The sequence below is a fragment of the Monodon monoceros genome, unplaced genomic scaffold, assembly GCF_005190385.1.
Source record: "Monodon monoceros isolate NGI ecotype Baffin Bay Population unplaced genomic scaffold, NGI_Narwhal_1 Super_Scaffold_18, whole genome shotgun sequence".
In the NCBI taxonomy this organism is placed as follows: domain Eukaryota; kingdom Metazoa; phylum Chordata; class Mammalia; order Artiodactyla; family Monodontidae; genus Monodon; species Monodon monoceros.
In genome coordinates, this window is record NW_021703774.1 from 29578888 (window position 1) to 29594912 (window position 16025).

A 16025-nucleotide genomic window follows, 5' to 3' on the forward strand; every position below is an offset into this window, starting at 1 on the left:
TGCATCTTCCAGCTGCTGCATTTTCATTTTTTTGACGTTTGCTTTGCTGTGAAGAGGCTTTCTAGTTTGATGTAGTCCCATTTGTTTATTTTTGCTTTTGTTGCTTTTTCTTTTGGACTCCTCCAGAAAATCATTGCCAAGACTGATGTCAAGGAGCTTACTGCCTATATTTTCTTCTAGGAGTTTTATGGTTTCAGATCTTAATGTTCAAGTCTTTAATCCATTTTGAGTTCATTTTTATGTATGGTATAAGATAGTGGTCCAGTTTCATTCTTTTGCATGTGGCCAGTTTTCCCAGCACCATTTTGCTACCTTTATTTTGTTTGCTACTTTTAGTTTTTTCTAAAGAGAAGGAAAACTTATAATGTAGCACGGGATCCAGTGAGGGGAAATAATGGTGTAGGCTGGTGAAATGGTTATCATTTGTTTTTAAATATATGAAATAAAAACATATACATTATAATGTCTTATAATAAATAGGACGAATGGTATATATGTGTGAATGTGTGTATATGTGTGTGTGAGGCATACGTATATATCTATGAAAAGTCATCGTATTTGCTTTTGTTTGGTTCCCTAAACAAATAGATAAATGATGATTCTTGGTTTTTATATATCTATTTTTAATCTTTCTCTATATCCTAAACATTTTAGGGTCATAATGTTACTTAAGTTATTGTTTTATGTACCTGCATAAGATAGTAATCTTAAACTTTCATGCCTTTTTTTGTACCTGCATAAGATAGTAATCTTAAATTTTTGTAACTGCATAAGATAGTAATCTTAAACTTTCATGCTTAACTAAAATTGCAAATTTGAGATATTTTTCTGATTAACTCTAGATCCCAGTTATTAAAGCATTTGGCATCTTGAAGCGAGCAGCTGCTGAAGTAAACCAGGATTATGGTCTTGATCCAAAGATTGCTAATGCAATAATGAAGGCAGCAGATGAGGTAAGAGGTGATAAGTGTGTTTACTTAATGGCATCAGACCCATATTAACTGCTGGATAATGATAAGTGCTGACACGAGGAAAGGGGCACTGTGAATTCTTTAGTTAATGAGTTTCAGCATAGGATGGCAGCATTATTATTTGGTGAGGATATTAATATGGTGCTTAAAATATTGTGGCAAATTTTCTGGGTGATTTTATACCTTTTATTTTTAATTTTCTTTACTTTTCCTTTTAATTTATATAGTTTAAAGAAAACTTGGAAGAGATACCCTTTGAACTTATATATTTGATTTCTTGTTTTATGTATAGATGATTCCTTTTAAAGCTAGTTGGTTATTTGATACTATGTGTGGAGAATGTAATTTCACTATTTCACTAATAACATAATTAATTGCTTACGCAATTAAAGATAAGCAGTCAGAGATAACAGTTTAAAAGCTCTGAATATAATGTTGTTCATTGCAGTACTATTTATTATAACAGCTGCTTATGTAAGTTATATTGTGAAGCCATGGAAATTTAGTTTTTTAAAGAATGTCATAGAACAAACCCTACCATATAAGAAGTGGGGAGGAAAGATTGCAAAATGCATGTATTTTATGATCCTAATTTTATTTAGAAAAAATGAACAGAAAAATATGTTTTTCTACATCTACATAATATACTCCCATTGCTGAAAGTAGAGACTAGAAGGTGATGCCAAAATGCTAATCATCTTTATTTCTGAGGGTAGAACTATGATGACTATTATACTTTTCTTAGTTCTCAGAATTTTTTACACTGATCACCTGTTATTTTTATACAACTAGGAAAAAAGTTTTACTTTAAAGTGAATCAGTTGTTTAAGGTAATAGATTTCTAAAGTGCATGCTGATTTTTTTTAAGCTAAAATCATTCCAGAAGGTGAAGTTAAGCACCCACTCTCTTAGAAAGCTTATAATCCAAAAACTAACAAATTAACTAAAAGGACAAAAATATGACAAAAATAAGGACAAATCTAGACCATATTTATGTCTATGCTTGGAGGTTGCTACTCATAGGACATGTGTGGGATGCAGTAGCTATTAGTGAGCTCACAGTGTTAAGTCACTCGTTCATTATCATGCTGACTCTGGCTGTAACATCTGTTGGATATTCCTGCTGAGTACCAACAGTAAATTTATCTAGAGACTTAACACATTTGCCAGCCTTAATGGGTGGGTGGGTCTGTCTGTATATTATTAGAGGGCAGTTGAGAAATAGGAGAAAGATATCTTTGATTCAGTTTTCATTTGGAATCAGTGAAATTGTTATACCATTCACAATAGATAATCTTTCACCTTTTTTTTTTTTTTAAATGTTGGGGGTAGGAGTTTATTAATTTTATTTATTTTTGCTGTGTTGGGTCTTTGTTTCTGTGCGAGGGCTTTCTCCAGTTGTGGCAAGCGGGGGCCACTCACTATCGCGACCTCTCTTGTTGCGGAGCACAGGCTCCAGATGCGCAGGCTCAGTAGTTGTGGCTCACAGGCCCAGTTGCTCTGCGGCACGTGGGATCCTCCCAGACCAGAGCTCGAACCCGTGTCCCCTGCATTAGCAGGCAGACTCGCAACCACTGTGCCACCAGGGATGCCCCAGTCTTTCACCTTTTAAAGTAGCAGTGGTTAGACTGCAGGAGCTTCAATTTGCTGGACAACCACGAACTATTTGGCACCATCACTAGCATATGAAAAAAGTGAATACCTTTAAAATAGTACTATAAATAGTACCAACTTAATCATATTTGATTTAAATAGCTAAATGAATATTTCTTATTTTTTAAAATTCATTTTGTAACATTCTGCTCTGCAGGTAGCTGAAGGTAAATTAAATGATCATTTTCCTCTCGTGGTATGGCAGACTGGATCAGGAACCCAGACAAATATGAATGTAAATGAAGTCATTAGCAATAGAGCAATTGAAATGCTAGGAGGTCAACTTGGCAGCAAGAAACCTGTGCATCCCAACGATCATGTTAATAAAAGCCAGGTCGGTATACGATCTTTTCTTTGTTATAACTTGAAAAGAATCCTGAGATTTTCCTTGTAAAACAGGCATTAACTTTTTTTTTATGAGGTTTTTTTTTTTCTTTTTAAATTTATTTATTTTTGGCTGCATTGGGTCTTCATTACTGTGCATGGGCTTCTCATTGCGGTGGCTTCTCTTGTTGCAGAGCACGGCTCTAGGGCACAAAGGCTTCAGTAGTTGTGGCTCATGGGTTCTAGAGCACAGGCTCAGTAGTTGTGGTGCACGGGCTTAGTTGCTCTGCGGCATGTGGGATCTTCCCAGACCAGGGCTCGAACCTGTGTCCCCTGCATTGGCAGGAGGATTCTTAACCGCTGTTCCACCAGGGAAGCCCCAGGCATTAACTTTTGACAGGGAGTGTTCATTCTGCTTATATTCTTTAATGGAAAGGACTTCTTCTCCTTATTTCTTTTAGGAATCTTGAGTCTGTATCTTAAATTTTCATAAAAAGCACCTTTAGGGAAAAAAATCACTTTTAGGACACCTGAATTTAGTATATATGTATATTTTCGCTGTTTGATTTATATTTTAAAAACTCTTTCTTTTGAAATATAAAATTATTTATAAGAATTGCAAAGATATTTCAGAGTTCCTGTATACCCTTCACCCAGCTACCCTTAATATTAAATACTTTACATAACCCTGGTACATTTGTCACACTAAGAAATTAACATTGGTACAATACTCTTAATTAAACAGGCTTTATTAGGATTTCCCTAGTTTTCTATTGATCTCCTTTTTCTCTTAACCAGGATCCAGTCCATGCTCCACATTGTATTTAGTCATCATATCCCCTTAGTCTCCTCTAATCTTTGAAAGCTTGTCTTTTGTCTTTGTGACTCTTGAAAGCAGTGGCCAGGTATTTTATAGAATGTCCCTCAATATGGGTTTGTCTGTTGTTTTCTCATGATTAGACTGAGACTGTGGATTTTTGGAAAGACTTATAGAAATGAAGGGCTCTTCTTGCATTGTATCAGGGGTACATGATAGCAACATGACTTGGTACTGGTGATGTTAACTTGAATCACTTGGTTAGGATGGTGTCTCCCTGGTTTCTCCATCTTCTATTCTCTATTTGGTAGAAGTAAGCCACTGTGTCCAGCCTATACTCCAGCTACTACACTTAAGCTCCACTTCCTAAATGGAAGAGTATCAGGAAATTTTTGGACATGTGTTAAGATCACCACAGAATTAATAGAGAACTTTGAGGCTATTCAAATAGCCTCTTTCTCCTTAAACTTTTGCCTATTCATTTTAATATTCATCAGTGGATCTTGCCAATAACAACTACATTAGTGTTTCAGTAGTGATTTTCTGTTTCCCTCATTCTTTCTACATTTATTAATTGAAATTTTTCTGTAAGGAATACTGTCTTCTCTCTCCCCTGACATTTATTTATTTAATCATTTATGTATATCAGTATGCATTCATTAATATTTTTTTCTTAAGGTTATAAACCAGTATTTTTGATATTTATATTGCTACTCGTATTGTTGCCACAGAGCCACAGCTTGTTGGCTCCTATGTCCTTTGGACATGCCACCATCCTTTTTCTTTTTTAAGGCACTGATTAATTTTTTGCACTATAAGATGCTCCAGGCTTCTCATCTTGTATTTTTCCTGCCCTAGCCCTCATAAGCACTCATTTTTCCAAAGAGCTCTTGGAGGATCTTATAACTTATTGGGAAGTGATATTTAAAAACCAAGATCTGGGTTCTGAGTATAATTTAATATATTTTTAAGTAGTGAGGAAGTTTTTTCACATAAATCCATTGTATGAAGGATTTTGCAAACCCAAGTCTTGCCTTTAAATATGAGTTCATCTTTTTTTTTTTTTTTTTTTTGGGGGGGGGTTTGGTACGCGGGCCTCTCACTGTTGTGGGCTCTCCCGTTGCGGAGCACAGGCTCCGGACGCGCAGGCTCAGCGGCCATGGCTCACGGGCCCAGCCGCTCCGCGGCATGTGGGATCTTCCCAGACCGGGGCACGAACCCGCGTCCCCTGCATCGGCAGGCGGACTCTCAACCACTGCGCCACCAGGGAAGCCCGAGTTTATCTTTTACATATACTGAAGTCTGAAATCTACTTCAGAATAATCTAGTGTGTATGGTCAGATGGAGGAGTGAGGTGGAGTTATAGATGAAACAAGATTGGCTATATGCTAATTGTTTGAATTCAGGTGGTAGATACATGAGTGTTCATTATACCATTCATCCTACTTTTGTAAGTAGTTTGATAATGTCCATAATACAAAGTTCAACAAATGAGTAATGAATATATATTTTTAAATAGCATCGTAATTTAAAAGTATGGGTTTACAGTTGAGGAAAGAGCATGGAGTTTAGACTACCTGATCAGGTCCCAGTTCTGCCAACCGTAAAAATGTTGGCAAGTCACATAATTTCTTTGACAGTTTAGCTTTTCTATTTTTAAAGTGGTGACCTACCTCACAGAATTTTCCTCAAGTTTAGTAAAGGAAGAAGTGTTTGTGAAAGACTGTATGTGCTATTTAACTGTAATATATTTTATTATTGCTATCCTTACATACATTTGCTAGTTGTACTTCTCTATGTCTTGCTGTCATTTCTTAGCAAGCAGATAGAGTAACATATAATGCATTCATTGTAGGTGGTATATGTAATACAGTCCTAAATACCTTCCACAAAGGAAATCAGGTTGCTTCTTATTTGATCCTAAGTGACTTGCCACAGGTAAATGTAATTGAGTACTAAATAGCCAAGTTTTGAGTAGTCATTTAGTGAGATGTTTAATTGAGGCATTCAAGTTTGGTTTATTTTTGCCTCTGATTTAACATTTTACATTTCTTTTGAAAATTTTCCAACAGAGCTCAAATGATACTTTTCCCACAGCAATGCATATTGCTGCTGCAGTAGAAGTTCATGAAGTACTGCTACCAGGACTACAGAAGCTACATGATGCCCTTGATGCAAAATCCAAAGAATTTGCCCAGATCATCAAAATTGGGCGTACTCATACACAGGATGCTGTTCCACTTACTCTTGGGCAGGTATATTGCGTGCAATTAGATTTGGTTCAATTGCGAGCTTGGTACAAACGGCCAGCATATTACCCTCTAAATCACACTAGTTTAAAAGACCAAATTTATAACAATTCAGTTCAGTGACAGATGATTCTGCATTAACCAGTCAGTAGTTTTTATTGGTATCCACTCAGAAGAGCAGAGCATACTGGCTATGAGCCAGACTCCACATCAGTCTACTTGAGTTCAAATCTTACTTTGCTATGTGCAAACTATTGGACCTTAGGAAAATTATTTAGCCTTTCTGTGCATCAGTTTTCTGAGCTGTAGAATGAGGAAAATATCTCTTTCATAGGATAGTTATGAGGTTCAAATAAGCTGATTCATGTAGAGTGCTTAGAACCGTCCCTGACACATTATAAGCACATGTTGGTGTTAGCTGTCATCATCATCTTCATCAGTATCATTACCATAATTTCTTCCATTGTCTCTCTTACTCAAAATTAGTAAGTTCTGTAAAAATTAATTTTAAAATGATTAAATGGGGCATATCTTACTCTTTACAATTGTTTTGGCCACATGTAAAAGAGGTATTTCTCTCTTTTCCAAAATATCAGAAAGTATTTTTATGTTTCTTTATTGATACTTTAAAGAATGCCTAATAGTATACATTGCAAAGGAAATACAAGGAACAGTTTTTGTCTCAGTTAAGTTCACTTCAGTTTGGGAGGTAGGACATATGCAAATTCTATATCAAGTATCAAAAGATAGGTATCCAATAACAGTATTTTTGTAGAAATTCAGGTGAGGGAGAGAGTTTGGCTGCTGGGTATTTGGAAAGATTTCATTTGTAGTTTCGTTCAGATGACAGCAAACACTGAAAAAAAACTTGATCAATTTACCTTAACTTTATCACGGAAGGAATGAGGAAAACTGGAAGTGACTAATTGACATACAGATGATATGACTAAACTGAGCTTGCTAAATTAAGTTGTTTCTTAGGCTGTATCTTATTTCTCTTTACATCATTGGCTCTTAGTACCGTGCATAATTTCTAAGGAGATACAGTATATGTTTTTGAAACTTTTGAGTATCCCTCTGGATACTCCTTTTTGTGTGTGTTACATGTAGGAAAACCATTATATGCTAAAGTCTGGTTGGGCCATTTACTCAGCCTCCTATGTAAAATCATCATTCTTCGTATTATGACAGAAAGTTTTTTTTTTCTCTTTGACTTTATCTTACCAGAAGCATTTATACTTGCTTTTATTGTAATTGTCTTTTGAGGTTTTTGAGTACAGTTTTTTTCCTCAATAAAAATATATTCCTGAAGTGAATCCAGCTGGTGTATATGTAAGTGGTGTTAGATCAGATGGATCAGGTCTACCTGAAAGGAGTTGTATCTTCTAAAACATTTTCTTTAGAGCAGTGTGAAATCCTAGTACTAATCAAAAGTATTCATGATTTTTCAGTGTTTTTAGGCAGGAAAAAAAGATTTAGTGTAACCCTATATCCCAGCTTGCTCAGTTGAGTTCTAGCTTATGCCTTCTGTCCCTGCATAATTCTTGATAGGGCCCTTGCTATGTTCTAAACATGATGAATTCTGTGTTTACTTTACTTAAAGGATGTTATACTGTGGGAACCAGTGTGGTATTAATAGCAGAATTAAAATGCATATTGAAGCTATAGTCTTAACTCTAACCTGTTACCTTCTTGTGCTGTTCAGTGAGTCACATAGCTTCTTGAGTCCCTGTAAAACATCCTCAAATTCCATATCAGGTTTTTTAACTGAAATTGTATGGAGGATATTTCTATGTTTGCATTTTTCTTGAGGGGATTCAGTTTTTTTCTTTCTCAGAGTTGTTTGAGATACACCAAAAAGTAAACAATTTACAAATAAACCAATAATTTAATCTAGTAAAGTTTCTTTTTAAATTTCCTGTGTTGTTTTTCTTTGCTTTCTATGGAAAGACTAGTTTATAAATAGGCCACATGTTATCAGTGGCATTGTCTACCTGATAGGTTTATAAATTCTCTTTCTCTCCTATACTTTGTTTATTGTATGAATCAAATAATACAGTTACCACTTGAGTAGCTTCTAATTTTGTACCTGAAACGTGTTTTTTAAAAACTTGAATTTACTGTAGTTAGAGTAACTTGTATGCCATTAGAACATTATATATTCTCACCTTAATTTCTTTTGCTTTTCAGGAATTTAGTGGTTATGTTCAACAAGTGAAATATGCAACAACAAGAATAAAAGGTGCCATGCCAAGAATCTATGAGCTCGCAGCTGGGGGCACTGCTGTCGGTACTGGTTTAAATACTAGAATTGGCTTTGCAGAAAAGGTTGCCGCAAAAGTGGCTGCACTCACAGGTAGGTGATAACACGGTTTGTTACTCATTTCCATTATACTAGTCTGTATTTTTCTGGGTGTTTCTGCTTTGAATTCTTACAAATTTAAAGTTAGAAATAATATTTTCCCATCAAACATGTACTTTGTGTCTATTTCAGAAGTTGTAATGTTAACCTTTTGCTTTTTTAAAGTTTTCCATCTGTAAGTTCATACAGCATGTAATTATTAAAATCTGTCAGTGCTAATTTGCTTACTATCTGGTAGTATTCAATTATTTTCCATTTAAAGCTGTTTTGAATACTCATTTTCAAAGCAGGAGGAATCAACTGATGGTTGAGAAATTCATTTGAATGACAAATATGTTAGAGATTGACAGGCTTAATTTCTTTTTTTCCTATGGCATGCTGTGACATTTCTTTGAATTAATGACCTTTTTGAATTCTCTTTCCTTTAGTAGAGTACTGTGCTCTTGATAATGATAACTGTTATTGGAGCTATTATCTCCAGAAAACTCTTATTAAGATGCAGATATTACCAGAGAGTTAGGGTACAGATAATTATACAATGCTTATTATTGCTTACTAGCAGAGATTTTTTTAATCAAATTTTAATCAAGAAGAACTGTATTATGGGGTTTAGAATATGTAGATTTTTAAAAATTTGAACATGGGAGAGATTGAGAATGTCTAACTCATTCTGGCTCCCTAATCTCTCAGAGGACCTTGTGGGTCCTGGCTAGAGAAGAGAATAGAACACCTAAAATGGGGGAAAAATTGTACTAGGAAAGGAGTGTGGAATAAAGCAGAGTGAATTTTACCTACTTTTCCTCTTTACTCAAGTGCAGTCAGGCATCATACACAGGTGTTTGCAGTAGGATAATGTTTTTTCTTTCAATATTTTATATTTCTTTCAACATTTATTGTACTTGTTCTTTTTATCTTTTAAGTGTGCTAATATCATCAGATTTTCTACCCCTTTAGGACTTCTTGAAGAAATGTAGACAAAGCTTGAGTCTTAAGCATTTTTTTCTGAAGTAAGATTTTTATTCTGTTCTTTTTTTGCTTTTCATATACTGGCACTTTCTGTTTAACTTGCTGATATTAGAAAAATGTTGAATTTTACCTGTTAACTCATATAGGTTATTATTTTTTTCTTCAGGCTTGCCTTTCGTCACAGCTCCAAATAAATTTGAAGCTTTGGCTGCTCATGATGCTTTGGTTGAACTCAGTGGAGCCATGAACACTGCTGCTTGCAGTCTGATGAAGATTGCAAATGATATTCGTTTTCTGGGTTCTGGTCCTCGCTCAGGTCTGGGAGAACTGATTTTGCCTGAAAATGAACCAGGAAGCAGTATCATGCCAGGTAATCACATAGCTGGTAAATGTTAGAACTGGAACTTGACTAGAACCCAGGCATTCTCATCTACAAAGCATATCTGCTTTTGTTTAACGTGATCTCAAAGTGGATAGGGACATGTGTGGTGCCCTTGTTTCACAATGTCTTTGTGGGCTGCTTTTGATCAGGACTTCTGGGGACATCACCCAACAATATAGGAGAAAAGAATTTTAGTTAGCAGCATGTATTTTGATTTCCACCTTAGAAAATATGTAATAGTTCTATCTTTCACAATCCAAAGCAAATAGAATTCTAAAACAGGCTGTTAAAGTGATCTGCATGGGATGAATAAAGATGAATTATATCAAATGCCTCTTATTTCATTTTTTGCTTTAGGTTTTAGCCAGTTAGGTAAGGGAGGCTCCACAAATATGGTTGGGGCCTTGCTTTATTATATGTCTTACTTTATTTAATGAAGTTGGATTTCCTTCTTTTCTTGATGTCTGGATTCCAGTAAGTCATTTGGTGGACTCACTTGATATTCATGGAATCCAGTGGAGAAGTGTGGGCAGTACTGTTAGATGAATGTAGCTGGGTGAACAGTGACATTTAAGGAGTGCCTAATGAGTTGACTTCAGACTGGAGGGATATCTTGGCAGCAAGCTGAAGGGCTGTGCCCTTTCACCACTTTACTGGTGACTGAGGGTGAAGGTAGAGAATATGTGTTGATCATATTAGCAGATAAAGTTGAAATAGCAGTACATCAGATGACAGAGTCTAGATTCATAAAGGACTCTGTAGTTGGACTAAAACTGACAAGAGTGAAAAAGAAAGACCTGACTATAGATTATTTTAGATCTAGGCATGTGTAGAATGAGAAAAGATGTGATTTTAAAGTATGTCATGTTGAAAAATGACATGAGTTCAGTTGATTGCAAATTCAAGGTGATTACCTAAAAAAGAGAAATGCAGAGTCACAGATAAAGAACTAATCTTACCACTGTGTTGCTTTGTACTTGTCAGAGGAATCAGGGATGTTCGGTTCAAACTTGAGCTTGTCAGAGGAGTGTTACAGGATGGTAGGGTTCTGGAAACACAAATAGGAAAATTCCAGCTTAACATCAGTTTCCTCTGGGAAGCCTCCCAGATGTTGGTGAGGTGCTTCTTTTATAAGTATTCCCACAGCAGTCTGCACTTCTCTGTATTGACCCCTTATCTATTATAATTGTCAGTTCTCTCTCCCTCGCCTCCGAGTTCTATGAGGGCAGGGGCTGCATCCTTCTTCCTCACTGTTGTATATTCAGTGCCTGGCTCCATAAATATTTCTAGAGTGCATGTAAGCCATGAAGGTGAAAAGAGCTATATTTACTGTGTAGTTGTAGGTACTCTACTTATTAGCCATTGCATGATTCAGAGCTTCTGGCTATATGGTTTGTTTCATTAAACAGCACTGATGGTTGGGACATTGCTTTATTATATGTCTTTATTTAATGAAGTTAGTTTTCCTTCTTCTCTTGGTTATTTGATATAAAACCTAATCTTAAACTCATATTTGAAGCCACAAGTGTGTTTGATGTGATTTCTCTCTTTGGCGGTTTTCTTGAAGGCAAGGTGAACCCCACCCAGTGTGAGGCACTGACCATGGTTGCAGCCCAGGTCATGGGCAATCATGTCGCCATTACTATTGGAGGCAGCAGTGGACATTTTGAGTTGAATGTTTTCAAGCCATTGATGGTAAGCTTTAAATTTGATTTTTAATGTCTTTAACCGAAAGCTAGTTGTCTTGGTTTCTGTCTTTCATTAAGGTTTCCTACAGTTCTTTAGGTACTTGGATAATATACCTAGCAGTTGGAAGTTAAACATATGTTAATGTTAGAGGACTAATCCTGTATATTTAATTAGGTGACTTTTAGCTTAAGTAATTGGTGGTTTGCTTTTTATAATAGGAAGAAAAATTCTGGAAGTAGGGTATAGGTTTCTTTCTTTTCCCTCACCACTGGGGATGCCAATCGTTAGAAATAAGTTCCAGTCTCCTCAGTTAAAAAAAAAAAAGAAACTCTCCTTCCAGCCTGTCTCCTTCTCATGCTGCTGCTTTCTTCCTCTCTCTGAATTCAGCCTTTTTAAAGAAATACCCACTCTCACTCTCATTTGCACTGCAGTCTGGCTTCCACCCCTGCACTTACGTTTGAATTGTTCTTGTAGCACTTGTGACCTCTTGAGTCCAGCAGACATGCCATGGCTCTCAACTAACATCTGACCTTGACTTGTTGCTCCTTGAAACACTCTTTGTCCTTGATTTCTTCAGCAATTTCTCTCCAGTTCTCTTCCCTTTCTCAAGGCTTTCTTCCATTGGTTTTACTCTTCCACATACCTTGAAAACATTGTGTCCACTCAATCTATTCTTTTTCCTTCATCTTTATGAAGACAGAACAAAATGGCATCATCTTTTATCCAGTTTCCCCAACTTCAGATAATGGAGCTATTATCATTTACAATCCTTTATTTGTGTGAAGTGTTATATCTAAGTATATATTAGAGGCTTATTTCCAGTTTGTGTCTGGTGTAAAGTCTGATTTTAATTTAATAAGAATATGCAAATAACAAATATTAAGTGTATTCATTCAGTGTATTCATCAAATATTTATTGAGTACTAGTCTGTGTCAGGCACTGTACTCATTGCTAGTGATAAAACAATGAACAAGACAGATTTTTTTTTTTGCCCTTATGGAATGTACATTCTGGTGGAAAATAGAAAGAAGACAGACCAAAGCACAACTCAGACTGATAAACTTTTTTTTTTTAATTAATTAATTTATTTTTGGCTGCATTGGGTCTTTGTTGCTGTGCATGGGCTTTCTCTAGTTGTGGTGAGCAGGGACTGCTCTTCATTGCAGGGTGCAGGCTCTAGGTGCACGGGCTTCAGTAATTGTGGCACGTGGGCTTAGTAGTTGTGGCTTGCAGGCTCAGTAGTTGTGGTGCATGGGCTTAGTTGCTCCACAGCATGTGGGATCTTCCCGGACCAGGGCTTGAACCCGTGTCCCCTGCGTTGGCAGGCAGATTCTTAACCACTACGCCACCAGGGAAGCCCCAGACTGATAAGCATTTGCTTTCAGGTCAAATTCCAAACAGTTAACACCAGCTGCCTGGCAAATATATGTGCATAACAATAAGTGTCTTGCCAAATTTTTTTAAACAAAGGTCTGTTTTGTTTTTAATAGAAAATAAGTCAAGATAATCAACATTTGCCATATAATAAAGTCATTAGTATCAAATTAAACCTTGAAGTTCTGTGTCTTCTACTAGAGGCCATTGTTGGGAGTCTGGTTTTCAGACCCTGGGATTTTAGACCACAGAGATTAGGGTGTGGATATATATCTTAATATATATTGGAAATGTTAGCAGAAAGAAAAAAAACTGCTAAAATAAACTAATTGACTTTATACTGTTTTAAAATACTGTGTGAAAGGTTATTTTCAGGGGATTATGGAATATTTGTTTTGTTAAGCATAAAAAATATGATCATTAAAAACTGAGAAGCCCTGATTTCACTGATTGCCTCAAGCTCACACTAAACTTTTTTCTTTTTGAATTTTATTTTATTTTTTTCTACAGCAGGTTCTTATTAGTCATCCATTTTATACACATCAGTGTATACATGTCAATCCCAATCTCCCAATTCATCACACCACCACCACAACCCACTGCTGCTTTGCCCCCTTGGTGTCCATACGTTTGGCCTCTACATCTGTGTCTCTATTTCTGCCCTGCAAACAGGTTCATCTGTACCATTTTTCTAGATTCCACATATATGCGTTAAAATATGATATTTGTTTTTCTCTTTCTGACTTACTTCACTCTGTAAGACAGTCTCTAGATTCATCCACATCTCTACAAATAACCCAATTTCGTTCCTTTTTATGGGTGAGTGATATCCGTTGTATATATGTACCACCTCTTCTTTATCCATTCGTCTGTTGATGGGCATTTAGGTTGCTTCCATGACCTGGCTATTGTAAATAGCACAGCAATGAACATTGGGGTGCATGTGTCTTTTTGAATTATGGTTTTCTCAGGGTATATGCCCAGTAGTGGGATTGCTGGGTCACATGGTAATTCTATTTTTAGATTTTTAAGGACCCTCCATACTGTTCTCCATAGTGGCTGTATCAATTAACATTCCCACCAACAGTGCAAGAGGGTTCCCTTTTCTCCACACCCTTTCCAGCATTTGTTGTTTGTAGATTTTCTGATGATGCCTCTTCTAACTGGTGTGAGGTGATACCTCATTGTAGTTTGACTTGCATTTCTGTAATAATTAGTGATGTTGAGCAGCTTTTAATGTGCTTCTTGGCCATCTGTATGTACTCTGGAGAAATGTCTATTTAGGTCTTCTGCCCGTTTTTTGATTGGGTTGTTTTTTTAATATTGAGCTGCATGAGCTGTTTATATATTTTGGAGATTAATCCTTTGTCTGTTGATTCATTTGCAAATATTTTTTTTCCCATTCTGAGGGTTGTCTCTTTGTCTTGTTTGTAGTTTCCTTTGCTTTGCAAAAGCTTTTAAGTTTCATTAGGTCCCATTTGCTTACTTTTGTTTTTATTTCCATTACTCTAGGAGGTGGATCAAAAAAGATCTTGCTGTGATTTATGTCAAAGAGTGTTCTTCCTATGTTTTCCTCTAAGAGTTTTATAGTGTCCGGTCTTACATTTAGGTCTCTAATCCATTTTGAGTTTATTTTTGTGTATGGTGTTACAGAGTGTTCTAATTTCATTCTTTTATATGTAGCTGTCCACTTTTCCCAGCACCACTTATTGAAGAGACGGTCTTTTCTCCATTGTATATCCTTGCCTCCTTTGTCATAGATTAGTTGACCATAGGTGCGTGGGTTTATCTCTGGGCTTTCTATCCTGTTCCATTGATCTATATTTCTATTTTTGTGCCAGTACCATATTGTCTTGATTACTGTAGCTTTGTAGTATAGTTTGAAGTCAGGGAGTCTGATTCCTCCAGCTCCTTTTTATTCCCTCAAGACTGCTTTGGCTTTTCGGGGGTCTTTTGTGTCTCCATACAAATTTTAAGATTTTTTATTCTAGTTCTGTAAAAAATGCCATTGGTAATTTGATAGGGATTGCGTTGAATCTGTAGATTGCTTTGGGTGGTATACTCATTTTCACAATATTGATTCTTCCAATCCAAGAACATGGTATATCTCTCCATCTGTTGGTATCAACTTTAATTTCTTTCAACAGTGTCTTACAGTTTTCTGCATACAGGTCTTTTGTGTCCCTAGGTCGGTTTATTCCTAGGTATTTTATTCTTTTTGTTGCAGTGGTAAATGGGAGTGTTTCCTTAATTTCTCTTTCAGTTTTTTCGTCATTAGTGTATAGGAATGCAAGAGATTTTTGTGCATTAGTTTTGTATCCTGCAACTTTACCAAATTCATTGATTAGCTCTGGTAGTTTTCTGGTGGTATCTTTAGGATTCTCTATGTGTAGTATCATGTGAACTGCAAACAGTGACAGTTTTACTTCTTCTTTTCCAATTTGTATTACTATTATTTCTTTTTCTTCTCTGATTGCCGTGGCTAGGAATTCCAACAACAGAGTTGTTAGAGGAAATGCTTTCAGTTTTTCACCATTGAGAATGATGTTTGCCTTGGGTTTGTCATATATGGCCTTTATTATGTTGAGGTAGATTCCCTCTATGCCCACTTTCTGTAGTTTTTATCATAAATGGGTGTTGAATTTTGTCAAAAGCTTTTTCTGCATCAATTGAGATGATCATATGATTTTTCTCCTTCAATTTGTTAATATGGTGTATCACATTGATTGATTTGCATATATTGAAGAATCCTTGCATCCCTGGGATAAATCCCACTTGATCATGGTGTATGAACCTTTTAATGTGTTGTTGGATTCTGTTTGCTTGTATTTTGTTGAGGAATTTTGCATCTATATTCATCAGTGATACTGGTCTGGTATTTTCTTATTTTGTAGTATCTTTGTCTGGTTCTGGTGTCAGGGTGATGGTGGCCTCATAGAATGAGTTTGGGAGTTTTCCTTCCTCTACAATTTTTTGGAAGACTTTGAGAAGGATGGGTGTTAGCTCTTCTCTAAATGTTTGATAGAATTCACCTGTGAAGCCATGTGGTCCTGGACTTTTGTTTGTTGGAAGATTTTTAATCACAGTTTCAATTTCATTACTTGTGATTGGTCTGTTCATATTTTCTATTTCTTCCTGGTTCAGTCTTAGAAGGTTATACCTTTCTAACAGTTTGTCCATTTCTTCCAGGTTGACCATTTTATTGGCATATAGTTGTTTGTAATAATCTCTTATACT

At 36.0% G+C, this 16025-nt stretch overlaps 1 protein-coding gene across 1 annotated transcript in view; it reads left to right on the plus strand.

Annotated features, from left to right (window-relative positions):
• FH (fumarate hydratase) overlaps positions 1 to 16025 on the plus strand; it is a 42682-nt gene that overhangs the window by 19224 nt on the left and 7433 nt on the right. Inside the window, exons 3-8 of the mRNA XM_029230269.1 lie at positions 843 to 953; positions 2782 to 2958; positions 5838 to 6020; positions 8205 to 8370; positions 9509 to 9712; positions 11292 to 11419. Of these exons, the coding sequence (XP_029086102.1) occupies positions 843 to 953; positions 2782 to 2958; positions 5838 to 6020; positions 8205 to 8370; positions 9509 to 9712; positions 11292 to 11419 (969 nt within the window). The remainder of the gene's footprint in view (positions 1 to 842; positions 954 to 2781; positions 2959 to 5837; positions 6021 to 8204; positions 8371 to 9508; positions 9713 to 11291; positions 11420 to 16025) is intronic.